Source organism: Gopherus flavomarginatus, chromosome 1 (assembly GCF_025201925.1).
Source record: "Gopherus flavomarginatus isolate rGopFla2 chromosome 1, rGopFla2.mat.asm, whole genome shotgun sequence".
Classification (NCBI taxonomy): domain Eukaryota; kingdom Metazoa; phylum Chordata; order Testudines; family Testudinidae; genus Gopherus; species Gopherus flavomarginatus.
The window spans coordinates 349099563-349126992 of record NC_066617.1 but is presented as its reverse complement, the minus strand read 5'-3'; the positions used below and the strand labels follow the sequence as shown (position 1 = coordinate 349126992).

General features: G+C 42.4%; 1 protein-coding gene across 2 annotated transcripts in view; it reads right to left on the bottom strand.

Annotated features, from left to right (window-relative positions):
• NOX4 (NADPH oxidase 4) overlaps positions 1–27430 on the bottom strand; it is a 172019-nt gene that overhangs the window by 32096 nt on the left and 112493 nt on the right. For both annotated transcript variants that reach the window (XM_050941509.1, XM_050941510.1), the window contains exon 12: positions 27054–27135. In XM_050941509.1, coding sequence (XP_050797466.1) covers positions 27054–27135 — 82 coding nt within the window. The remainder of the gene's footprint in view (positions 1–27053; positions 27136–27430) is intronic.

Below are 27430 nucleotides of genomic sequence, written 5' to 3'. Positions count from 1 at the left end.
TTCTGAGTACAGGGGAGAGAGGTAAAGCATACAGCTACCTAACTGCCCACAGTGCTTAAAGGATCTCCCAGCTAGGGGCCCCAAGATCATAGAACATCAGGATTGGAAGGGACCTCAGGAGGTCATCTGGTCTAACCTGCTGCTCAAAGCAGGACCAATCCCCAGATTTTTGCCTCAGATCCCTAAATGGCCCCCTCAAGGATTGAACTCACAACCCTGAATTTAGCAAGCCAATGCTCAAACCAAACCACTGAGCTATCCTTCCCCCCCTACTCAAGGGACATGAGTAAGAGGAGCTAACATAATCCTGGCAGACTCTAATGTTTAGCCTGACAGATAGATGTAGGTGTGTAAAATCCAGGTTAAATATCTGCAAGAAGGAAGGCGGAGGATAAAGAAAACTCCACGAGCACTGGAGGAGTGAACTGATATAAAACCTGTTCTATCTCAATACACGTGGCAAAAACAGGAATGCCAAAATCTAGGCCAAGCTCAGCCATTCCAGGCTCTGAAATTACACCTGCTGCATAGTCGAAGTGAAAGGGATATAGAGAAAGAGAATAGGCTGGTTTATATGGTAAATTCTCCAGTGAATTAGACGCTTAGAACAGGGCAGATCAAAATGAACAAAAATCCTTGAATGCGTAACTGGCTTGTAACAGGACCACAAAGACAAGGGGCACTTAACATATAGCACAGCTAAGTAGAAATCCTTTGCTACACAATATTTAATAAACTAAAAAGAAAGGTATCTATAAACCATTTCCACACACTGAAGGTGAGCTGGGTAAGTAAAGAAGACTAACCAAGGCAAGAAGCCATCATCCCTCTGGAGAAACTCCCTTGTTCATTCAGTGAGAAATTCTCTCTCATAATCATGGTCTTTTGATGGAAAGATCCTCTCTTGAACTGACTTACCCAGAGCAGAGAAGGTTTCCCTGACGGGCAGTCTCACTGGGAGACAATAGTGGGAACAGCTAAAGAGGTTAGAAATCCAGTAGGCTTGAGGCTCTACAGAAGGCAGAAGACTCTCTCTGAGCCTAGGTGCCAGAGAAGCTGTAGGACCTCCTCTGAAGACCACTCTGAGCAGATGGGAATTGAGCTCTCCAGGTTAGTGGAAGGGAGGCCCTTTGCCTTTACATCAGTGGTCAGACTACCTCAGCTCCATAGCTTCAGTATCTTGCTGATAGCCTCTGGCCTGGAGAGGAAGATGTAAAACCAGCAAGACAAAAATGGATGGGATCCATATCCACTGAAAGCTGCAGTGATCCAGATGTAGGGTATCAGGCTGTGGGTGGTCAGGCCTAGTGGTCGAAATGAAAGTTCAACCTACTGGTCAGAGCTAGGTCCAGCAGGGAAGAGTCCAAGAGAAAAGCAATGTTCAATACTGGAGGGACATAAGCCAAATCCCAGAGCTGGGGGGGGGGAGGGGGCGGTAAACCAAGATCGCAGTCAGAAGGTATAGCTGAAGGGTTAACCAGAGTCACAGTCAGGAGGCGTTGACGAAGGTCCAAAGCCTATACAGGTACAAGCTGGGGTTGGGACTGGGACTTGAGAAGGAGCAACACAAGGAGCAAGCTGTCTTTGCCCCTGACACCAGAGATGAGGATCAACACCAGTAAATACAATGGCAAGAGAAGGGCAAGGTCTACTGGACCTCTAGTGGAAGTTTTTGGAGGTGATATAGGCCTAGGGATGAACCCAGAGAGCAGTCCATGCATAAAAGCTGATGATGCTACCAGAGAATTCCACCACATCCAATTATTACAGCCCTGAATAGCTACTTGACATCTTAGTTGCCCTTCTCTGAATATCTGCCAACAATTTTCTTGCCCAAATAGTGAAGGGCCCACTATGCAGCATTCCAACCTCAGTCTTGCTAAGGCTGTATACAACAGCATCATTATTCATAAATAATAGAATCTGCATGTCCTAAGATAGAGTTTCTCAATCTTTTCAGGTTGTTGAGCCCTTTTAAAGCCAAAAATATTCAGGACCCCTTTATATTTACTGTAAAAGTAAGCGGAAAATAATGATTCACTGAGAAAAGTGATATAATCCTATAGAATTTGTTTGTGTTTTCAAGAAATTGACAGACAACATCTGACCTTGAAGGGGAAGGGTGTGCAGAGAGCGGGGAAGTGAGATTTTCTTTGCGTTACACTGTGATAAATTTTTCAAAGCATTCTGACCCTTGAGATTGCCCTTCATCACCTGGGGGCTCATTACCACTAGCTGAGAAACACTCTCATAGGATAATGTTACTGTAAGAAACTGAACCAAATGAGGGCCTGATCCTGTGCAATTATTGTCATCACAGTGATGTCATATCCTTCCTCAATGTGAAGCCGTGAAGGAATAAGGATGGATGCGGTAACTATTTGCAGGATTTGGTCCAGCATATGAGCTCATCTCCCCTTTTTATGGATCAGTGGATTGAGCAGAGGCCAGGGAGAAAGGAGATCAGGTTTCCCACCTCTCGTAGTGATTCACTGTCACAATTTGAGGAAGACATTTATTTCTTCCCAACTTGGGGAATGGGATAAAAATACTTCTTATATCTAGGTGTTGTGAGGCTTCATTAATGTTTGTGATGCTCTTTGTGATCCCTTGATAGAAGCCACTCTACAATGCAAAGTACTATCCTAGCTCATTTTTCTGTATTACTGTTTTTTGAGCAGTTGTCTCCCTTCTTATTTTTTGATTATTTTGCTTCAGGTGTGTTACTGGACATTTATGCATATTAAAGTTCATCTCCTTTTTATTTCCACCAACCTCTCAGCTTGCCAGATCATTCTGCAGTTTCAAGCCAACTGCACTGGAATTTACTGTCCTTCCCAGCCTGATATCACCTAAGGTTCTAATGAATATGACATTTACATTTCCCTCCTTGTCATTCAATATTTAATATATTGAAAGGAACAGGTCCCAAGATGGATTGCTACATTTTTGATACTTCACTCCATTTGAAACAGTCTGATTAAAACTTCTCACTGCTTGCAATCTGTCAGCCACTTTTTTTAAAATCCAAACTAAAGGACCCTTATTTATACAGTATTTTTCTAAATTTTCTGTAGGTCAAATTCTGGACCCAAAGAAGTTAGTGGGAAAAATCTCATTGATTTTACTGAGACTAAGATTTGGCCATAGGTGATTTGAAAGTTACTTAATGAAGCACTTTTATCTACCATACGACCTTTGTTCACCACAGAATGTAGTGATTTAAATCACCAATTTTAATCATGATTTAAATCTTTTTTGTATGTCATAACCTGATATCTACATTGTTTAACCGTCTACCTACGGCATCATTGAGGGGGTCCAGGTGTGTAGTCCACCCTCCAATCTTCTAATTGTGCACTCCTTTACCACATGTTTGACCATCTGCATCACTGCCCCACAGTCACCTGAGAAGACTGGGGTAAACCAGATTTCTGCATTGTAGCAGACAGCCTGTTAAGCCTAGTCCAGGATCTGTGCCCCAGGTTGCAAACTGGTGGGTGTAAATTAGGGCTTCTGAAGTTTGTCAGAATGTGTCTTTCCTTCCCAGAGGTGTTGTCCCTCTGCAAGAACACAGCTGCCAGCCCTAATATGCCATTGTTCATCCGAGCCTGGCAATGAACCACAGCACTGGGCATGAATGCATGAGTGGCTGCTGCAAAAGGATTTTGTGAAGTTAGATATGGCAAGTCAGCAGGAATTGGAGGTGCATGCATTTTATTTTGGAGGTGAGCTGAGCTTCTCATGGGATTGATTATTTGCACCTATTGGAACCACTGTCAGCCTTGTGTGCAGAAGGCTGTTTCCAGCCGTCATAGTCCTCCATGTGGTTTTAAGGGTGACGGCATCTCATGGAAGTTTTGGGGGAGATGTATGAGCCAACGCATATAAGACAACCGCTAATGAGAGAGGTGGCTGTATTCAACTCCGAATCAATGAAATATCGATGCTGACTTCTGTCCCAAACTGCTGCAAATATTCCACTGGAGCAAATGCCAGTGCCAGGACTGAGACTTGTAGTACATTTGCTTCCGCTTATCAAGAGGTTCCTGCTAGCTTCTGGATTAAAGCATTGCAGGAGGGTGATTTTTTTTCTTTAATTCTTGTAGATAGATTTAGATACGGTCCAGTTTTGACTCTTAAATAAGTGACAACTGTCTGGAAAGGGAGTGCATGATCTTCAACACAAGGGGCTGATTGGCCAGGCAACTGTACAGATGTAAAGTTGTGGTGAATAACTTGATCTTGGATGGATTGCCCTCATCTGAAGCCAGCCTGAACAAAGGGCAATTGTGGTTTAATAACCTTGTTGATGTACATTAGAATCAGTATCTCCATACTCTTGTATGTGACACAAAGGAGAGAGATGGGTGGATAGCTCTTGGTATCTCCCAGCAGCGTTCATGGTTTCAGAATGGCTAGGGCCTTTGCCTTGTGCAGGATTTTTGGATCAATAGCTCTTGGAATCTTCCAGCAGTTTTCCTAGCGATGCAGTTGTCCTAGAAATATCAATTAAAGAACTAAAGCAGCCAACTTTTGGGCCTACATGAAGTAGGGACTCTAGATGGACATAATCCAGACCAGAAGCCTTTCCTGTTTTCATAAGTTCTATGGCACACTACAGATCTTTACAGAAAAAGGAGCCTCAGTTTTGAATCTGCACAGGAGCTGGCCAACTCTATAATGTTAATTCTGACTACACAGCAGTTTTGACTTACCCAAGTTTTGTGTATGGCCTTGGGGTGGGATGTAACAGCATTTCTGGTGATTGAAAACTCCTTTGTGATGAGGATGGTGTCTCCGGAAAGTCTCCTGATGGTCTGCCAGGCTTTCTGGCTAGAATGATTTAAGTCCATCTTTGTCAATGTCTCTTTCCATTGATTACACCTGGTTTGAACCAGCAGTTGAAGGAGTTCCTTGCTCTTATTAATGGCTTCCTATTTGTTACCAGTGAATCTGAACTTCAGGTAGAGCTTACTCTTGTCTGATGACCAGCCTGAGATATACTGTCAGCAACAGCCTCTACGGATTGGTTTCTTAGCAGCTGCCTGAACTGATTTGCAGAAAATTTGACAGGGCATATATACAGTCTTTTCATGGTGTCCTCTGTGAGTGGTGCAAAGTGAAACAAAAGCAGACAGAATGCAGATTCATGTTCCAAGCAAAAATCAGCCTGAAAGAGATGTCCTTTGAAGGGGCACCTTTCGGGGCCAGCATCGCAAGCACTAGCCCTGGGACCAGTTCTCAAAGTTGCTGCAATTCAATATCAAGGGGATATTGGCAGCAAAAAGGGATATCCTTCTCCATCTAGCTACAATCCACAAACACATGTAATCTTCCTCCAGGAGATGAACTTCATCACTGATTATTTAAATTCAACATGCAGGAAACGATGATTTAAATAATTTTAATCCTGTTTTGCATTTCTACATTTTTAGTTATTTTCCTAAAGAAAGGCTGATTCTCATTAGTTGGTAGCCATTAAAACATGTTTCTTTGCAACAAAACATAGCCTTTTCATTAAATTTGGTGTTTGTTAACCATGAGGATACACTATATCTATATACATTTATTTAAAGTGATATTGCTTAAAGTAAGCATCTGCATGAATGTAAGTTTTTATTGTAGAAAATGGTTAAAGATGCATTTCTTATCTACTAGGTGATGGCTATTTTTTAACTTGTGATTTGTGCACGCTGTCTGGATGGAATCTCAAATTAAGAATACATAAAATTCAATTAAGAATACATAAAGCAGTAATTGTATTCATTTTGGTTAGTTAATTAAATAAAACTACCTTAAATGTGCTGGAAACAAAAAAGCTTATCAAAACATGATCTGTATTTAAAATTAACTGATTAATTAAACAAAGGAAATATTATCCGTAGTTAGTGAAGCGAACTGATTACTTCTGGTCACTATGTTCTTCAAGATTTTAGAAACTAGAAGATCTCATTCCCTCACACCTAGTTTGCTCATAAATTAGAAGAAGAAAACAAGCTTTCCTGCTTGTTTCGACTCCTAGTTGGTTTTGTAACTCTGAATGAGCTAGTCATTGTACTGAACTAGTTGAATTAACTGAAATAAAGAAAATATTCCTTCTGCACCTGCAGATAAAGAGGCTACTGCTGTCAAAAGCTGGCTTCACACTTCAACAAACTTTGGTTCAAGATGCTTAGGCAGTGACTTCCACCAGTTCAGTGGTTTGACTTTCAAACTTGGCAGCAAATGTATACCATTTAATATTTCTGTATTAAATTTAAAGGATTTTAATAGATTACAATAAGTTTAGGCCTTAACATGGACTGAAAATTTCACATTTAAATTTAAAAAAATATTTAAAATTTACCTTAAATTAAAAATAAATCTGATTTAAATACAAAATTCTGATGTTTTAAAATTACAAATCAATTTTTATGCACCCTGGTCCACCAAATTGTACTTAAAATCAGCTACAAATAAATTATTATTATTGTCCTGGCAGTAGCACACAAGGACTGCAAACAGAGAGGGGGCACCAATACCCTAAGCAAAACACAGTACGTATGTGTACACACACACACACGGCTGTCTCTTCTTCAGATAGTTTACTACCTGTGCATCAGCTATGAGCTGACTTTTATGAATCTATGTTGTTCATTATGAATCCAACGTGTCCCTCCTATTCTTTTCTCTTTGGTGGAATCCCCTTGCTATTTCAAATATTAGTTCAAATATTTTACTTAGATCATAAGCTTTTGGAGACTGTCTTTTTGTTCTCTCTCTGTACAGTGCATAGCACAATAGCTCAGGCTCCTAGACGTGACAATAATACAAATAAATAATAACAATACTTTATTTAAAGTCAGACTAACAGGTTCATCATTTTGTTGCTGCCCCTTTGTAGACTCGGAGATCGTATTTACCTTTTCCCTAATTGTTACACACATGACCTCTTTGCCAAGACGTCAACATGTATTACTAATGCTATTACTATTATTTCTATTGTGGCAGCTCCTAAGGGTCCCCAAACATGGACCAGGGCCTCATTGCACTAGGCACTGTGCAAACATTTAACATAAAGACAGAATCTGCCACAGAGGGGAAGGATGGTTCCGTGATTACAGCACTAACTCCAAGCCTGAAAAGACCCAGGTTCAATTCCCTGTTCTACCACAGACTTCCTCTGTGACCTTGGGCAAGTCACTTACTTTCTCTGTGCCTCAATTCTCCATCTCATCTTACATGAAGATAATAGCACTGGCCTATTTCACAGGGGTTTTGTGAGGACTTATATGTTAAAGGTCGTGAGATGCTCAAATACAACAGGAACGAGGCTGTACAAGTAACTCGGATGGATAGAGAGCTCAGAATAAGTCAATAAGGGGGGAGGAAGGAGAAGATAATAGTACACATACATGTGTCTCTATAAATTAATAGTTATAAGTGATCACCAGCTTAACTGATAAGGTGGTGGTTCTGAACATTTTGATGGGGAATTCCTGACAAGTGCCAGAGGCAGCATGGGAGAAAGTGTGAAGACATCTGTGGGAAAAGCTAAGAGGTCTTCAGCTTCCTCTACTAATTCATTTGGAATTCTTGAGTGTTTCTCATATGGCCATGACAAATTTTACCAGTAATAATGATGATATGATACTTGACTCAGGGGCATCTTTTCTTAAAATTATTTTCTTTTTCAATGTCTCTTGAGTGTTCCATCCATAAAAGTTGCTCACCAGTTTGGGAAAATAGCTCTCAAATATTTTAGTAAGAAGAATCATCTTCTTGGACAACATAAAATGCATATAACAGGAGGAACAGGTATCAATTTTAAAAAATAGAAGTAAAACGGATAAAGTAACAAAAATGTTGGTGTTGGGGTCCGTTTATTCAGCAAAGCAAGATGCTTTCCCTTACACTAAAGGCTTTACATGTAGATTTAAGGGCCCAAACATTCTGGTACAATACAGCTACTTTGCAATGGTAGCAGAATCTGACTGCAGAGCCAGCCTAATTACCAATGGGGAATTACTCACTTTAAGAGGTATCCTCTGCAAATGTAGAGCTGATGCAATCACACATTTGCACCACTCCTTTCAGGGGTGCTCTGCAGTCACTGAACGTAGCTGAGGATCTGGTCCAATAAGGACAACAGTTTCAAAAATGGGGATTATGATGCCAAACATCCATGTGAATCTCAAGAATCCAGCTATTAACAAAGTGGTCAGTTCGATTAGGTTGTTTAATAATGTGAAAACAAAAGCCATATGAACAAAGAGCAAAATCTTGGCTTGACTGGCACACTGAAATGGAGCAGAGAGGAAGCTCAGTGCCACAGAAATGTGACTGGCTCACGGCCCAATTCTATGGGGAGAGGCAGGGAACAGTGCCTTGTCTCAGATGCACTTTGTTGCCCTTCTGAGTAGGAGCCAGATGCTGACCAGCATTCTGCTGGCTAATGCTTGATGCTAATGGGAGCACATGTGCTAGCCAGCTTGGAGCGCTAGTAGACACCGTGACCCAGAAACTACTTTCCAATGAGGACACAGAGATCAGGCAGGTAGACTAGCCCAATATGCTGCTGTTACTTGTGCAGGGCAAAGAGGATCCTCTCTTACACCCCCTTGTGCATCAACACAGCAAAAGGCAGGCATCCACTCCTGTCAATCAATACTTATAGCAGGGGTCGGTAACCTTTCAGAAGTGGTGTGCTGAGTCTTCATTTATTCACTCTAATTTAAGGTTTTGCGTGCCAGTAATACATTTTAACGTTTTTAGAAGGTCTCTTTCTATAAGTCTATAATATATAACTAAACTATTGTTGTATGTAAAGTAAATAAGGTTTCTAAAAGGTTTAAGAAGCTTCATTTAAAGTTAAATTAAAATGTAGAGCCCCCCAGACCGGTGGCCAGGACCCGGGCACTGTAAGTACTGCTCAAAATCAGATCGCATGCTGCCTTCGGCACGCGTGCCATAGGTTGCCTACCCCTGACCTATAGCATATCATTTTTCTGAAATATTACTGCAGCACCCAGAAACCTCTAGTGTACAATCAGGACCCTGTTTGCTAAACAAGCTCATTAAAATTGTTTTCACCACAAAAAATAAAACTGTTCCTTCAAATTCAGTCATCTTCCCCATTAAATGCTTAAAGGGTGATGATACAAAACCCAAACTTCTGTCTTTTTGTCAAGGGCAGCATGAAATAGAGCGTCACTCTGCTCCCTTCTAAATCAGTTGGACTCAAAACTATAAAATTTTTCTTCTTAAGTTCACTGCCAAGTTTGAGGCCACATGAACTGGGGGCAACTTTCACATACATATCTCCTTTGAACGAAACAGGGTCAATCCAGAGGCCAGCTCAGAATGATTGCTCTATATAAGGAAAGCTTCGTCTTTGTCCTCCTTTCATTTAAAGATTGGCCAAAATATTTTGGCCAATGTCTTAATATACTTCTCCAGTCAGCTGTGATCCATTAATATGGAAGCACCTGCTCTCCCTGCCCAGACAGGAACAGACACACAGACATTGAACAACTTAGCTGTTGTCAGCCTTTAACTAATGGGTTTTGAAACTTTATTTATAGACTCTTCTAGTATGATGTGATAGCATTTTAGCCATAGACAGTAACAATACAGAAAGGCTGGTTTTATGATTAAGGCACTGGCCTGAAACTTAGGACTTCTGAGTTCAATTCACAGCTCTACAAGAATGTCTCTTATCCCAGGATGAATCTAGTTCCCAATTCCTGGGTTTGGACAAAGTAAACGGATGCTCTATGTGTCACTTTTCCTGTAAGCTCTACTGATACAGGAATTCACAGTAACTAAGCCCAGCCCCGATCCTGTATATCTGGATTCCCTGGAAGTTTATGCAACGATGGGCGAGTTCCATGGTAGATTTTCAGGCTCACACAGCATCACTGAACCTTTATAATCCACAAATAGCCACAACATCAGTTTTATGACTCATCCAGAAAGATGAGAATGTTTCAGCAAGAAGATTTACATTATCTCCCTCATACAAGATAAAAATACACATCATGGTTTAAATTTGCTTATTCTCACATCATGTAGAAATATAGAGGGGCCAATTCTGACATCCTTAATTGTGTCTCACTCTGCAGGAAGTCCAAACTGACAACCCATGGGCTGCCAAACTGTTACTGACCACATCCATTTCTCCATTTTCCCTAATCATATAAAAATTTCTGCAGAGAAAAAGTTACAGATTTTGAGCTTTCCACCAGGCAATTTCAATGCGTTTATTTTGCACAAAATCTTGAAAATAATTGGAGACATTTCAAATTCTGTATGGGAGAGTTCTGAGATAAGTTAACAGCTTTAAATGACTGTCCTAGGAGCTGCAGAATTCTGTTAAACAGGAGCAATATGAGGATAATTCAGAAATAAAGTGTTTCACAAGGAACTACTGTGAAAGCAGTGTGGAAGTGTTTAGCTTCCAAATCACCTACAGTAATATTTCCTAAGGGCTGCTCCTGGGGGAACTCTGCATCACTGCTCAGGAGCAGAATTAATGTCCCCCACAGATATCTTCCCCGTCTGCAGAATAATTGATTCTGATGGGAGGCAAAGGGAAGCCCCAAGACAGATCATGTTACAATTACACCTTTTGCCCACCAAGGGTTGATGTGGCACCAGAAGAGAGGGGAGCTGGCTCATGGGCTGGAGCAGTGAACCCCAGAGAAGGGAGAGAGCAGAGGTCTCTTCCTCACAGCGCCCTGCCTGCAGGACCAGGTGAGGAGCCAAGGGATATGGGGGGGATGGACAGAGTGGGACACACAGGGCAGTTGGGGGTGGTCACACAAACTGAAATTCAGAAGGGCTAGTGGGGGTGACAGACTGGGGCAGGGGCACAGGAGCTAGTGGGGTGACAATATTGAGCAAGGGGCTGAGTGGGAGTGGGGGTGCAGGGCCACATAGGGATGGGGGAGGGGCATGCAAGGACACAAGGGCACGTGCAGATATGCCTGGCTGAATGGGGATGCAGGGATAGATGGAGAGGGGGCAGATGTGCCTGACTGAATGGGAGAAGCCAAGGGTCAGCCAGGGTCCCCATCAGGGAGGCTCCCCAACTCCTTAACAATCCCTCACCCTAAAATAAACTCTGTTCCATTATTCTCCCACCTGCACCCAACAACCCTCCAGGTTCATTCCCAGGCTCCCTTTGAGCAATTACCTCGCTCTCCCTCAGATCTTCTGTTACCCCTGACTGTACAGACATACTTGCTAACAGGTATTTTGGAATAAATTACAAAAATAATTGGAACGGGTGTGGTTATATTGTGTTATTTTGACAATATGCAGAATATTAAAATATTGTGTGCATAATTTTTAGGCGCAAAATTCCCCCAGGAGTACAGAGCTTTAAGACACAGTGCACATAGTAAGGTGCTTACAGAGGCCGACTAAGAGTGGGGAAGTTCCCATAATATGCACCCACATGAGTGGCACTAAATACTTCTCAGTACTGTATGCAAATATTGTTTGACTCCTTATAGGACATAAGATACCTCACCAGGAATGGAAAATAAAGTCACAAAACAAAATGTCACATGAAGCCTGTTGGTTTCTAAAAACAAAGCATATTATTTTAATATTTTTTCCTTTTGGTTAAGAATATAAGAACAACCATACTAGGTAAGACCAAAGGTCAGTCTAGCCCAGTAGTCTGTCTTCCAACAGTGGAATGCCACGTGCCACAGAGGGAATGAACAGAACAGGTAATCATCAAGTAATCCATCCCATTATCCATTCCCCGCTTCTGTGCGGCTTTTGTCATTATGGTGGGGGAAAAACAATCTCATTAGCTTCTACTGTAGTGAGTACAAAGACAGCCTCATTTCACAGGTGCAGTGCTTTCTGTTAGGCCAAGAGACTGTTACCAGTAATTATGTGATTAGAACAAAAAACAGAAGACTACATTAGCACCCACTAAACCTGTGCTGTAGTTTACAAGTTTGTTCCTCTCTGCCACATTTTTATCCCTTAAAACATTTCCACAAGGAGGGAATAAATAATCAGGGACTCTAAACACCATCCAATATATTGTATATACGCGACAGCTCATTAAAAATCCTTTATTCTAATGGCTTTTGTGTTTGGGGTTTACCTACTTTAGTCTCCAATTCTCCTCGCAGAACAATTTCAGCAACATTCAAGATGGATTTGGCACCTAAATTGACTGGCTTTTCCTGTTCTACACCTGCTAACTGGAGGGTCAGGCTAGATGCTCCTAATGATCATATCTGGCTTTAAAAATCTATCAGTCTCCTTGTGCTTCCTCAGGGTTTACCCACCTTTTACACAAGGTGGGATTGTATTCTATATCCAGCTAGCTACGTTGACTAGTGTAAAAGGGAGTCGGACAGGGGTGAGATCATGGCCCAACATCCTCCCTACCCCTCCAAACCATCTTTGGTGTGGCTGGCACACTAAGGAGGGAGTGACCCCTGCACTGAAGACAGCTCGTGGAACATAATTTTGCATAGGTCCCACATGGGAGTATAAAGGGGGCAATGGTGGGAGGTTTCTTGCTCACTCCTGCACTTTGCTCACATATTCAAGAGCCGGGAATAGTATGGACCAAAATCTTTTCCATGTTTCCCTTTTCATCAAACATGAAATTCATACACCTTCACTTTAAAAACCAAAACACACCGATTTTAAAAAAATCTCTAGAAACATTTATGACGCAGGCACCTAAAACCTGGGAACTGGATGAAGACCCATCAAGTCATTTCTACAAAGCCCATCAGACAGATTAGATATTAGCGATAATGTTCAGTCATTTCTGTCTGGGACTGAAGCAAAAACGAACACCTACAGCTAGTCAAAGTTTTCAAATTAAGTAAATAAAAATAAATAAATAAAATACATCTGGAGGGTGGGGGGAGAGAGGAGGCAGCATTTTTCAACCAGCTCTGATCATAACCTAGCAGTGAAAGAACCTGGATTCTTTTACCAATTCTATCACACAACCACTCATCCTGCTCAGGAAATTTGAGAAAAATGTAGGTGCTAGACACAAACCCTGAAGTGCTAATGCACAGGCGTTGTGTATCTGAGTGAGTGAATGTTGTTGCCCCTTTGTGGCTAGCCCACAGCATCAAGAAGGAAGCTGCTAGTGCCATCAGCCATGTGTCTTTTGTTCATGATTCTTTTTGTTCAAAAAGAAAGGGTTTCTGGAGCTGAAGGATTCCATGCCAAGCTCTCTGGGTGTGAGTCCTATATAAGGCCCTTTGTCATCAGTTTTTACCAAAATATTCCCAGGTTTTACAAAAGCCATTATTGGTTTTTACCAATTTTCATCTAAACTTTGAAAAGTGCTGGAACTCCCCAGACTTGGTTTCCTGCTCCAGAAGGACAGATGGTGACTTGGGAACCTGGGCTGCCCAGGTTACCATTCAGTAAGCTCTCCTTCCAGAGTGGGGAGCTAGGTCAGAAATAGCAGAATGTCGGCGTACGTACTATTCTCAATCCCACATCCACTATACACATGATGCCAACTTTATATATAAACATGGATAGTTATCCACAGTCAAAGCAAATAAAAGTCAGTGAACTACTTTTCATGGAAATTAAGGGTTTTTTTGAAAGCTTTTTTTTTGGGGGGGGGAGGAGGCAAAAACAGAAGAGAGTGATAGTTATCCTGATATTTACTCAGACATCTACTACATTGATTTTTTGCACTGATTTCACTTTTTTTTTAACTTTTGTAATACACAATGATACATTTGTACTGAGAACAAATGGCCTTAGTCTTATAGTAATTCTGTCTGTTGTCGGCAGTACAACGTTTTGTGGTTTCTGGTTTTATTTTACTCTAATTGCAACAGTAAAATCACAGAGAATAATTATCTTGATAAAATCATTAGTAATATGGATAAAACGGTGTCATTAAAGAGAGCACTGATTTGTCCAAAGCAACAAGCAGTGCTGTGAAACTGGAGCAAGGATTTCCATAAAAAGAAGCCCTTTTATTAACAAGTTGTGTTCTATTTCCACTGATATGGCAAACTTTGTGCATGATAATTAGAAGAAGGTAATGTTGCCTTATTAATATGAGCTGATTACGGCCTTCATTATTTTTATAAAGAGCTTTGCTACATAAATAATTTTCAGGTAAAATTGATGTGTGACCGAATCTACAGAAGGTTCACAAATGCTGCTCAAATTTTAATTCTTATCATAATCTGCTGGTTCTTGTGTAATATCAAGTGTAGGGGAGAGATGAAGTGGGCTTCTGTACCTAACTCTTCCTTGTATTTACTCTTAGGAACAATAATAAAAAAGTAGGGCTGGAACGGAACCTCAAATCATCTAGTCCCTATTCCCCTCCCTCCCTTGCAATGAAGCAGCATTAATTATACCTAGACCAGCTTTCTACATCCTCTCTAAGAGGTTAAAATTCAACAGGGGTCAGAAATGCTCAAAAGTTGTTACCATCAAGTAGATATTCAGTTACCTATGCAACAAGATCCTTCTTATTCAAAATACTATGGGACAGGTGTATTCATTGGAAAATCACCAGCACATTTGGGAAACCCAATGACATCTGCAGCAGAACTGCCATGGATTGAATGGACAATAAGTCAAAATTACCTTATCAATCACAGTGTTTCCTTCTAGGTCAGATCTAATTCATACTGGTGGGGTAAAAGGAGAAGCTTGCAGTGACACCAGTGTGTGCTACAACCAGTGATGAGCTGCCAAAATCTTAACAACCAGTTCCTTATAAAAAGTTCTGATTTAAGGGGGGGGGTGGAAGTGAGGGAGGAGCTGGGGCAAGGGGAGACATGCTCATGGGGCCAGAGGGCCCCTGCAGGGCCTGGGGTAAATTGCTCCCCCCACCTCCCCCGGTAGCCCTGGGGCTTGCAGCCCTCCCTCCCCTTACCTTGCCGGCAGCTCAAAGCAGCAGGATGACTTAGGAGCTCAGCTGAGCTGCCCAGCTGCTGGCCATGCTGCAGCTCTGTGGGCGGGGAGGGGCCAGGGGGAGACATCCTTGTGGGGCCGGGGCAAATGCCCCACCTGCCCCTCCCTCCCCCCCCCCCCGCGGCCCCGGAGCTCACAGCCACCCCACTCCCTTACCTTGCCGGCAGCCCAGAGCTCAGCTGAGCTGTCCAGCTGCTGGCCATGCTGTGGCTCTGCGGGGTGGGAGAAGCAGTCATTCTCATGGGGCCGGGGGTCAATTGCCCCACTTGCCCCCTTCCCTCTGGCCAGCCCTGGAGCTTGCAGCAGCAGCCCACCGCCCTTCCCCCCCCCCCCCGGACACCTTGCTGGGCCGCTCCAAAAGCAGCAGGAGGACGACTCCCAAGCTCAGCTTAGCTGCCCAGCTGATGTCGGTGGCTGGCCATGCTGCATGTGGGGGGAAGCAGGGGAGGGGCCGGAGGAGCCTCAGCCTCCTCAGCTGGGAATCCTGGGAGCAACAGGATGGTCCGGCCCGTGGACCAGAGTTCTTTGCCCACCCCCTGGCCCTTTAACAACCGGTTCTCCACAGAGGTCTAATTTTAGCAACTGGTTCTTGTGAACTGGGAACACCTTGCCTTTGACTCCATTGACAGATCTCTCAAGAGACCCAGCACAGTGTCAAAGTGTATTTCTGGTCTCAAAAGTGATCTTGGAAATAGTGCCATCCAGGGTGAGATGATTTCCATATGTAATGTCTCTCAGTTACTCTAGATCACATTTGTCTTCATAACAAATTAAAAGACTGGATCAGCTCAGCCCCTCCCATGCTCAAACCCAATGCAGGGGACTCGAAAGCGGGAAATCTCTGTGAGGAATACCCATGGAAATTCCTGCATTGTCCCACTGATGGGCAGCGTTTGCCATCGCCGAGAAAAAAGCCAAGGGTGGTGCACCCAAACCTGGTGGATTCCCATCAGATCATTGTGCAGCCAGGTCACGCAAAGGTCATACATGCTGCCCCCTTGGCAGCTCTGCCCCTCTAGTGGTGCATCCTGGTCCCCAGTGGGCACAGATGTCTATAAGAAACCTGAAAAGATCTACAGAGGAGATAGCACCTCCATGTTACCATTTCCTGGGTATCTCTGCAAAGAGAACTGCTCCCTCTAGCCTGTTGGGTTGCCCCTCTCCCCACTTCCCGTATAGACTCTAGATCAGGGATCAGCAGCAAGCAGTGCCGGAAGTGGACAGCACATCCCTCGGCCAGCGCCACTTCCCGTAGCCCCCATTGGCCTGGAGCAGCGAACTGCAGCCAGTGGGAGCTGCTATCTGCTAAACCTCCAGACACAGCAGGAAAACAAACAGGCCTGGCCCATGATGCTGCCGCAGGCCAAAGGTTACCGATCCCTGCCCTGGATGCAAAGAGAAGCTTCACTGCACCTGAAGAGGTTTGTTTTAAAAATGTCCTCTAGAAGAACACTGCCAGAGGAAACAAAAAATGCACCCTCTTTAATTTTAAGCTGACCCAGTATAAGAAAGCAAACACATTTAAAAAATAAGTCAGTCTTAAACTTGTTTTAAGCAGAGCACACAGATGCTTGTTTACTCTAGGAAAGCCGATGACTTAGATGGCAAAATGTCATAAAAAATAACTGAGCCAATGGGGGCATTAAGCCCACAAGAAATTCTGCAAGTAATTAATTTAAATCCTCCTTGGAGAAGGGGAATAGGTTCCTCATCTCTTACAAGAGGATACATTCCTCATGTCAAAACAGGGAAAATGTAATCTGAGAACCAGGTCAAGCTCTTGAACAGCCAACATGTCTTACTGTGAAATCTGTCCAACAAAATGGCTGGCAAACTTTAAAAGAATCTGGAACCATCTGCAGCACCCCCCTCTCCACCTCGTTACCTTCTTTAATGCCAATCTGCTTACAGGTTTTGATGGACAGGGCTGGGTTCTTCTGGATCCCGCCACCCACTCAGCAGGGTGCATCTTCTTTATTTTTTCCAATTAATTTATTAGGTGGTGCCTCCACCCCCCTCGCTCCTTCCTGGCAGGGTCATGAGGGCAGCTTGGGAGGAAAATTCTAACCACAGGGTAATCCCCACTTACTTGCCAGATAGTTGGAGACTTCCAAGAAATAACACAAACACAATAATTATATTAAACAGGAGAAAAATATAACATGACAGAGTAACATTTTTAGGTTCACCAGTGCCCACGCTGCTAATACCTGTGACTTTCCCCACTCACGTGACTTGAGGTAGCAAATGTAAGATTAGTGTCCCATTGGTACACGTAATTTGTTGGGGCCCTTGATGACCTCTGACTACGATATCTACTCTGCAGTAGTTTAGCAGTGTATCTGACTGGGTTCAGTACAGCCCAAAGGACTGACAACTGGGAAAAGGTGGTAAATCCCTCCACAGGTTTAATATGCAGCTGGTTATAAAATTCTCAAACCCTTACTCCCTGACTTGAGAACACAGTTCAAGGAGTAGGGGGTCCCCAAAACAAATTCCCTGACTGACTAAAAGATGGTGCACTCACAAACTCCATGAATGATCCTCAGGTTCAGAGATTACTCTGGACTCCTCAGTAATTGCAGAGGGTCTGATCTCTGCGGGCAGGGATCCTCTTCAGGCAGGAATCAGGCTGCGTCGGTTCCAGGATTTTCCCTCACCACAAACGGGTGCAGGGCTCAAGGTGCACTAAAATCTGTACTAAAATCCAAACTGTAGTCTCCTAGCCCAACGTCCAGACACACACTCAGCAGGCAGCAGCCCTGGACTAGCAGACAGAGCAGAGCTGACCATGTGGTGACTGGTCTCATCTAGGGAGCCGGAGGGTGAACCCAGCCTGGCTGGGGAAGCTTTCCAACAACACTCTACAAACTGGGAATCACCGGTGGAGAACGAAAACCCCAGCTGAGGGATCTTGTTTTCAGGTTGAACCCTGCATTCAGGCCCGGGACTTACTAACTCCCCAAACAGTCAGTCCTATAATTTTAGAGATATACTCATCTCACAGAATTGGAAGGACCCTGAAAGGTCACTGAGTGCAGCCCCCTGCCTTCATGAGCAGGAGCAAGTACTGATTTTTGCCCCAGATCCCTACGTGGCCCCCTCAAGGATTGAACTCACAACCCTGGGTTTAGCAGGCCAATGCTCAAACCACGGTGCTATCCCTCCCCCCTGCTCTGGCCAGGACCCTGGCTCTGGCTCCAGACTGACTCCAAAATGGCTTCTCCCCTTTCCTGAACTCCCTGGGAAGGGTATCTCACTCCCTATTGGTTGCCAGGCAGACTCTGAGTTTGCCTTGGCTCCCCCTCCCTGAGCTGCCTGCAGACAGAGCTCCAAGAATATAGGTAATCTCCTTGGGGGCTACACATCAAAACAGTGTTTTACAAAACCGAAGGCCATAATAGACCAATCTTGGCCCAGTCATTTAGGTTAGTTGAAATTTTTCTGTTGACACTATTTTTTATGAAGAGTGTCTGCTTTCGACAGAAAATTTTACTTTTTCCATACACAAACTGAATGCCCCCAAACTGACTTACTTTTGATTTTCATCTGAACACTGAAATAATTCTGAAATTACTGTGGTGTCCCATGGAGTTGTAGTTTGGATGCCTTGTGCTCCAATTCTCTTCCATGGGCTGGGTTCATCTCCCGTAATGCACTGCAGCCATGATGATGAACTGTGACCCCTCACTGCAAGAGAAGCCTGTTGTGCATCATGGGGGATGTTGTCCAACCACAGAGTCCACTTATAAATTAGAATGGAATCATGAGGCCTAAAACTATAACTCCAATGAGGCACTGTGGGGGCATTTCAGAATCCAAATATTCCAGATTTTGGCCAACATATTTTGGTTTTTATTTTATTTTTGCCAAAATTTCAAATTTTTTTCATGAAAAGTTGTTACAAAAATGACCTGGCTCTTCCCCAAAGTATATCCCACATAGGTGGTCTCTTCTTTTCCAATCCTACACTTTGCTGGATATGCAGTTAGACCAGCCTTCCATAAGGACCAAAGTATGATGAAAATTGTGCGAGGGTGTGCCTCCTAATCTCAGCCGTAGATAACCATCTCATCTATCTGAGACTCCATCACATCCCTACATAAGTAGTTAATTACTCTCACTGGGGGAAGGTATACATTAACTCAGTAAGCACATCGCTTTATCAAAAAAACATGCTTTTTTATATCACCAAATAAGCAAAAGCAAAATCTTTTGTAATGTCCTATCTTGCATGATATTTGCAGTGCTGTTTTAACAGTGTTGGTCCCAAGATCCTAGAGGTCCTCCTCAGCTCTGAAAAACTCAAAAGCTTCTCCCTTTGACCAACAAAAGTTATATACTATACACTGTTATGGCTATCTTATATTAGTCATTTTTGAACAAATTCATGATTTCATCTCCCAGATATTTTGAAAGGTTTATGAATCTTTTATTTCCAGTCAGCAAACCTCACCTTCAGTTAGAAGTAATGAGATGCTTTGAATAAAACAGTTCAATTATGTTATACTATACAGACTGCCAAAGCTAAAGTCAAACGGTTCAAATTTAGATGACTTAAAGCTTAAAAGAGCATATGAAGTCACATGGAACTTTAAAACAGCAAACATACATGTAAAATTAAACTCCCAGTGCACAGAAGATTTTCTCTCACATCTACCTTTTCAAAGTGTTTGTAATTGCTTCTTCAAAATTTGTTAAGATTTCACTCACAGTCTATCTCCCTTGAAGTCAATGGCAAAACACCATTGACTTCAGTGGTGAAGGATTTCATCCTACCTTTTTAATATTTGCATTTGTAGTATCTGAAATCTATTACTACTATTTGTAAGACTAAAACTGCTCCTGGAATGAGCTTCATGTACAGCTCCATTGACTCAGATTCTGATTCAATCTACACTGAATTCAGTGGGGATTAGTCCACACAGAGTTCATTGTAGGACCAGGGCCCCAGCAGGCAAAGGGCAGGGCAGAGTTCTTGCCCCTTCTCTATCTGGGGCCCCAAAACCTGCAGCTGTGCTGTTCCTTCCTTTGATTCTAATTCCACAGTTCTTTGTGGTTTTGCCTAATCCACACACAATCCTTGCACTTTTATAACATGGATACTGCTATGGCATGATCTTTTTCACCTTGATACCAGTTATTATCATCATTTGGTAATACCCTGAAGGCAGGGTAGGCTTCACTAATGCAATATAATAGATCTAAGAAGCACTTCTTAGAATCAGGACTCAAAGTAAGCTCTTCAGGGCAAGATCCTTCTTTTAACCAATCTGTTAGTACAGTGGCCAGAATTATGAAGATCCAAACCTGAGTGGGAACTCTGGGTGATACCTAAATATCAATAATGATAACTAATAATTACTGCTTAATTATAAATATTGGCACAATTTTGGGACCTTTCACAAGCAACTGTCCCATGGAATTTCCCCTCACTGCTTCCCTTCATCCTCTGTATCAAGTTCAAACTCCTTGCTCTTCCATTCTAGTCCTTGCCACACCACACCATCCTGCCCTGTCTTCTGCTGTGTTCCTTCACCCCAGCTCCCTCTTGTCAACTAACAACACAAGCCTCTACCATCCCTTAGTTTCTCTTCCCCTTTCATATGAGCATCCTCTCAAGTTCTCCACCAAGCAAGGTTCTTCTTGTTAAAATCTCTCCTATAAAAAATGTTTCTTTTGTCCTGTCTATAAGAGGCAAATAAATTAGCCATAAAACCCACAAAAAAGGAACCCACAAAAGCAAATGAAACATGAATGGAACCATCAAAATGTGCATAGACTGTAACTGATAGTCATGTAATCATCACAATGTGACTCTCCTCCTGAAAGTCTGTAGATGATTGCTGTGCTCACCAAGAGTTATCCTAACAACACACAGCGGGAAATGCAACAGATGAATATAGGTTAACTGTTACAATTGTACCACATCCGAAGGTGATGCTGCAATAGTTCAACCAATAGTCAAAGGCAACATACACCTCGCCAACACTCTTAGCATTTTACACAGACTCACCCCATCCATGAGTGCGCATGCTCCCTTAAGTTTACAGTCCTGGGCCTTCTTTTGCATTGGAGTGCTGGGTGGGCAGGAGTTCAGGCCAGCACTCTGTAAGTGTGGCAAAGGCAGTCACAGGTGAAACAAGGAGGAATGAAGCAATTCTGTATTGTGACAGCCTACATTGCAAAGTACTAGCTGGCAGCAACGTGTCAGAGAGCAAGAGCCCATATCATAAATTCCCTCTCATTTTTTCTCAAACTTAATATAGCTACACTGAGGTTTAACACCACCTCTTCAACCCAGAGTGTAGCTCAGCAGTAACTCACTCTTTCCTCAGTTATCTGTAAACCAAATTCAGATCTGCTGCACAACCCACAGCTGCTGCTCTCAGTGCCTAGCTCTGGCAAAGGAGTTCATGCCATAGGGCTTAGCACTGACAAGATGTCAATTGGAATGTAGTCTTACCCTTGGTCATGTGTCTTCAATCCTGGCAACTCAACAAAAGGGCCCAGTCACCGCTTTTCCTTATCCCAGACCCCACAGAGCAGCAGCTCTCTGCTCCAGCTCCCTGCCTGGGAAATGGAGCCTGCCACCCCTTCTGCAGCAATTTCTAACCCAGGTGGCTCAGCCCAGTCTCAACAGATGCCCACCACTGCCTCATGGAATCTGCAGTCCTTCAAAGCCAGCACACAGCAGTGTCTCTCAGCCTTTCTGAAACCAGGGACCAGCTTGCTGCCTTCTTAAATTGTGTCACAGACAGGTCACTGAGAAACACTGGTGTAGAGATCTGTCTAATCAGGATACCTCTGATAGGGTTCAGAGGCTCCTCAAACAAGGGGACTACATTTAGTTTAATCAAACTAAAGTTAAGAGATGAATTGATCACAGGCTACAATTATCTACACTGGGAAGAGATTTCTGATAGTAGGGGGCTCTTTAATAAAACAGAAGAAGAGCATAAAGAAATCCAGCAGTAGGAAGCTGAAGCTAGACAAATTCAGACTAGAAAAAAAGGCCCTAAATTTTGAACATTCAGGGTATCACAGAGTGCCTCTAGCACTACCCAGTGAACCTCACTCTCTAGCTAGGTCAGGTAGTTTCACAATCACACACCAGCCTGTTTAACTCTTACCAAGATGAGTATTTATTCCTCTCTTACACAGTAGTATCATACAATGCAAGTTTATAGCAAGGGTATGCTTCCCTACCATCCTCAGCACCCAGCCCAGGCCCACCTTTTAAGCTGCACTCTTGCCTTCTGGTTTTTCCCCCTATATTCTACCCCCAGTTACCTTGTTAGCCCAGTGATTGCCAACCAGGCACTCACACTCCCCCAACAGAAAGTGTATAACTGCCCTCAGCTGGGCCTGTAGCCCTCTCCAGGTTGTAGTAATGTCAGTGCTAGGGTGACCAGACAGCAAATGTGAAAAATTGGGATGGGGTAGGGCTTAATAGGAGCCTATATAAGAAAAAGACCCAAAAATTGGGACTGTCCCTATAAAATCGTGATGTCTGGTCACTCTAGGTGCTGCTAATACCTAAAATGTTACCTACAGAGGTGGTGAATTTTACATCACTTGAAGTCTTTAAAATGAGACTGAATATCTTTCTAAAATATATGCTCTAGGTCAAACAAGTAATAGGCTTACAGCAGAAATTACTAGGTGTGGCTATATGACCTGTGTTATATAGCAGGTTAGATTAAATTATCATAATGGTCCCTTCTAGCCTTAAAATATATGAATCATCCAAGAAGTTTCCTTCCAAGACAGGGAAAATAAGACTTGATATTACTGGTATTTCTACGGTAAAAACAAATAGAGAAAAACACAACATACTTTAAAACATTGTATTAGGCATTATGTAATATCATGAGGATGCAAAGGGGCCACAAACTTAGTTTAATCATTTCTTTTCAGGTAATTTAAGTAGGGAGAAACTTGTTAGAAGTGGATAGTGCTGAGAATATTTTATAAAAGGGCTTGATATGTCTCTAATTAGCACAGTTCTGTGCAGTATTACCTCCTTTCTAGCATGCCTAACTTAACAAGATACTTCCCCATTCAGATGTAGTGACTCTCAGCTCTTTTATCTTTTTCCCCCTAATCATTTTCTTTTTTACCTTTTGACAAGCCTCCAATTCGGCCTCTTTCAGATGTTTGCCATTAGGCAATGTGAGATAATTACATGAACGCTGATTCTCCTCTCACTCATAGCAGGGCACATCAGCAGTAACTATACTAAAGTCAATGGGAAATTATGTGGGTGTAAGTGAGAGGACAATCAGGCCCAGGATGTTTAGAACTAAGCTGGATGTTCTCCAAGAATTGTCCAAGTGTCAGAGTCAACAACTTGATTAATGAACATAATTTTGTTTTCAAGACCAATCTTTTACAGTTAGTGTCAGCACTGCTGCTCATTCTTGCCTCATTTGTAGATTCATGTGTAAAAGATGTATATCTCATAAGCTAGGCAGGATATGAGTCAAATGAGATCTCATTATCAATCTGATGTGTGTTTAACAAGACTATGCTAAGGGCAAAAGCAGCTAAGTGACTTAGGAGCCTAAGGACATGGCTACACTGCCCTGCAGTTCAGACTAAGGGGGTGTCAGCAGCACTGTGCATTGAAGTGTAACTTCTCAGTGTGGACACTACAGGTGTGAATTTAAAGGTCCTGAATTTGCACATATGTAGTACTCTTTGAAGATGGAGTTACTCCTGATATACAGTGAGAGTGGAGGAACAGGTCCTAGGTATTTATATAGGTGGATAAAAAGCTGGATAACTCATTGGGCAGTGATATAATATATGGAGATATACTTAGCTCATAGAGCTGGAAGGGACATTGAGTCTAGTCCCCTGCCTTCACAGCAGGACCAACTACAGTCCCTGATAGATTTTGCCCCAGGTCCCTAAATGGCCCCCCTCAAGAATTGAACTTGCAATGCTAGGTTTAATAGGCCAATGCTTAAGCTACTGAGCTATCCCTTCCCTTAGAACAATGGGGCAACATTCTTAGTTTGACCCTATGCACTACTATAATTATGAATCAGTAAAATCTGAAACAGATGGACAACCCTCCTTTCTCTTTTCTCCTTTTTCACTGGCACAGACAGGTGACTTGACAAGCTCAGCATTCATTAACTCAGTAAAGTGAGAAGCTGAGAGTATGATGTACCAAGGACCTAGTGAGAAGTGCTAGGGATCTTTAGTTCCCATTCTCTTTCTCTGGTGTTTACACCCATCAAGTATTTGTTGGCTGGTCTCATGTTCACGCTCCCACCACTGGAATTACTTACCCAAGTTATTCACATTTTTTCCTGTATTCTACCCTGCCTTGTTTCCAGGCTCTCTCTCTCTCTCTCTCTCTCTATAAGGTCAGCAGACTGCATAGATCCCATTATGCCTTCATATTATTAAGATGAATTTATGGGCCATATCGTCAGCTAATGCAAAGTGTTGTTCAACTGAAGTCAATGCAAAGGTGCTGATTTACAGGATCTGGCTTTATATGGACTCAGCTTCCATTAACTATTCATACAATGGAAATTGGCACAGAATAGGAAAAAGGTGAAAGGGGAATAAGAGTATGGCCTGTATTATGAGGCTGACTAGGTTCCCCATACTGCCGAGCTCAAATGTATGCTTCTACCAGAACTCCCAGAGAAATCAGGATGCGTCAATAGTCACCAACCACTTTGTAAATGAACTGCAGCCAATGACTCATGTCGGTAACAAGCAAACAATTTTGTATTGATTAATGACATTATAAGCGGCAGTCAATCACTTATGAAAACATCTGTGAAGAATTTTTTTTTAATTAACTGCCAAATCCTGGCTGATTCCATGTGTTAGGAAACCATTCATTCTTGTCAAGCAATGGTACATGTTCAGCCAATCATATTGTTGTACTATAATGCAAGAACATTACAATTTAAAACAGCATTACAGCTCAGTAATATAAACAGCATGAGATTCTGGTGAAAAGAAATTACTGTATGATTTTCAGAGACGCTTAGGACTTGCAGTTCTCACTGATTACAGCAAAGAACTGCAGATGCTCAGCATCTCTGCAGACCTAGTCATTAGTTACAGCACAAGTACACTGTATCTTCAGGAATACCTGCCACAAATCTTACTGTTTTTACACAGTTACGTAGTCAAAGACCTTGAATGCAAAAAATAAAAACACTTATGTCTTTGTTTATTCCTCAGTGCATAATTCCTTATAGAATACGAACATAATTGAATCAGTCTGGAGGTGTTATCACTGCTATTATTAGAACCAAGTAAATTACACTGGGGAAGAGAATGTGCCTGTGAAACCAAAAAGGGAAGGGCAAGGCAAAGATAACTATGAGCAAAAAACTTTCAAGAGTGCAACGAAGCAACAAACCAAAACTAAAAACTTATCACAGTCCAAATAGTGTCTATACTACAAAAAGGGAGCACAGCTAGAGCCTCGATAAAGGTTACTAGGAATATTGCTATGTCCATCTATTTTACATGGAAGGCACTCAGATACCCTGATGATAGTCTGCAGTACAAACCCACAAAATAGGTAGATTTTGGCAATGAAATCCTAGCTTTCAGAAAGTCAGTGGCACTGACTTTCCATCAACTTCAGTGGAGCTGTGATTTTACCCTAGGTATTTTAAGTTTTTTGTGTCCATGGGACATGCCTTGTTTTCAGCAAGTGATGAACATCTAACTCTTTAATTATTGCATGTTCTAGAAAAATAAGGGTTTGCCCACACAAACTGCTAGTGCACAGCAAGCTAGGTGTAAATCTACCTTGCACAAGCCTGCCACACATTAACTACCCGTGTGGATCCTGCTGCCGCGCATTAAAATTCCATAGTGCACTTTAATCCCATTTTGAAATTAAACCTTAAATCTTAATTTACAGCACACAAGAGTTACATTCTCACAGCAGATGGCTTCCCATTAATTTCAGGATTCAGTTCAGAAATTGCCTGCTTGTTTTCAAAACTGCTCTTGGACTTGCTTCAGCCGTTCTCACGTACCTCTCCTCGCCAACCCTGCTTCCTCTGTACATCTAATGCTGGCCGTCTCACCATTCCTCCACGCAATCTGGCCACGACTTGGGAGAGAACCTTCACTTCTGCAGCTCCTGCCATCCGGAACAACCTTCCTATGTCTTTCCACCTCACTGACTCACATCAACCCACTGCTGAAAGCGCTTTCCTTCCTTTTTCATGTGACTCAATTTCTCTTTTTGCTCTTTGTTTTAATTAAGTCAGCAAAAATGTTATCTATTATCTAACTCTGCTTTTCTTTAGCTTTGTAGGAATAGCATTAGAATCATAGACTCATAGAAGATTAGGACTGGAAGAGACCACAGGAGGTCATCCAGTCCAACTCCCTGCTCAAAGCAGGACCAGCTCCAACCAAATCAATCATTATTGTTCAAGACGCTCAGTAAAATTACATATTATTGCACCGTATGCGATTTTTGTCAGGAGCAACGTTAAAGGAGATACGGCACATTAAAATCTTTGAGTGGATTTTTAGGCTGAAAGACAGAAACTTTCTAACGGGGGTAATCTCTTAACTCCCCCACATCACTTATGGCATTGCTTTTATAATAGAGAAGCATGACATGAGGAGATGCTGTACTGATTGCTCCCTAGCATGCACGGCTGTTCCTTTGGTTTGCCTGCCCACGTGTCCCTAACAAGGGCAGTCAAATTGTTTTTAGCACTCGCATGATTCCATAGGATAGCTTGTTAAAATCCAAATGAGTCTGTCAGCACAAATGATGGAATCCCACAAGAGCAGAGATTACTGTGACAAAACATCTGCCTATGTCGACACACAATGTCAAGTGAAATGAAGCTCCACCAGACATTGATCCGTGCAGCTTATCATCTACACTCTGGCACTTACTCCTCTGTGACAGCTGGGTGCACTTGCAAGATATGTCTGTTTCTTCCTGATGCAGCCGTGAAGAGCACTAGGCTTATTTTATGGGAGGGTCCCTGACAGCTTTGTTTTAGGAGTTTATGCTGAAAGCATTTATAGTGCTATAAATGCTTCTCTCTCTCACTATGAATTCATAAAGACTGGTTCTCCTGAGGAGGCAATTTACTTACTTGGGGTAATTCCTTTGCTGAAAGTTGGGTAGAATCTCTGTGTCCTGATTTGAATGCAGAAGCAGTAAATCTCGAAATCTTTCTGTCAAAGGGGAAAAAAAAATAGATCTAAGGTTGTGACTTCACGTTATAAAAGTTCACCTCATGAGGAAGCAAGCAGTATCCGACATACATTCTCTTCTATAGTGTTGTTTTAACTGAGGTACAAAAGCTAGACAATTAATAATCAAAATGCTTCCACTAATATACTGAAAACACTAGAAATCACTCTTTTCTATTACATTTTATAATAAGAATGCTTTTGTACTTACTATCGGTTATTTTTTGTATTCCAAGCCAGTAGTACCTATAAGCCCCAACTGAGGATAGCAGTCTCT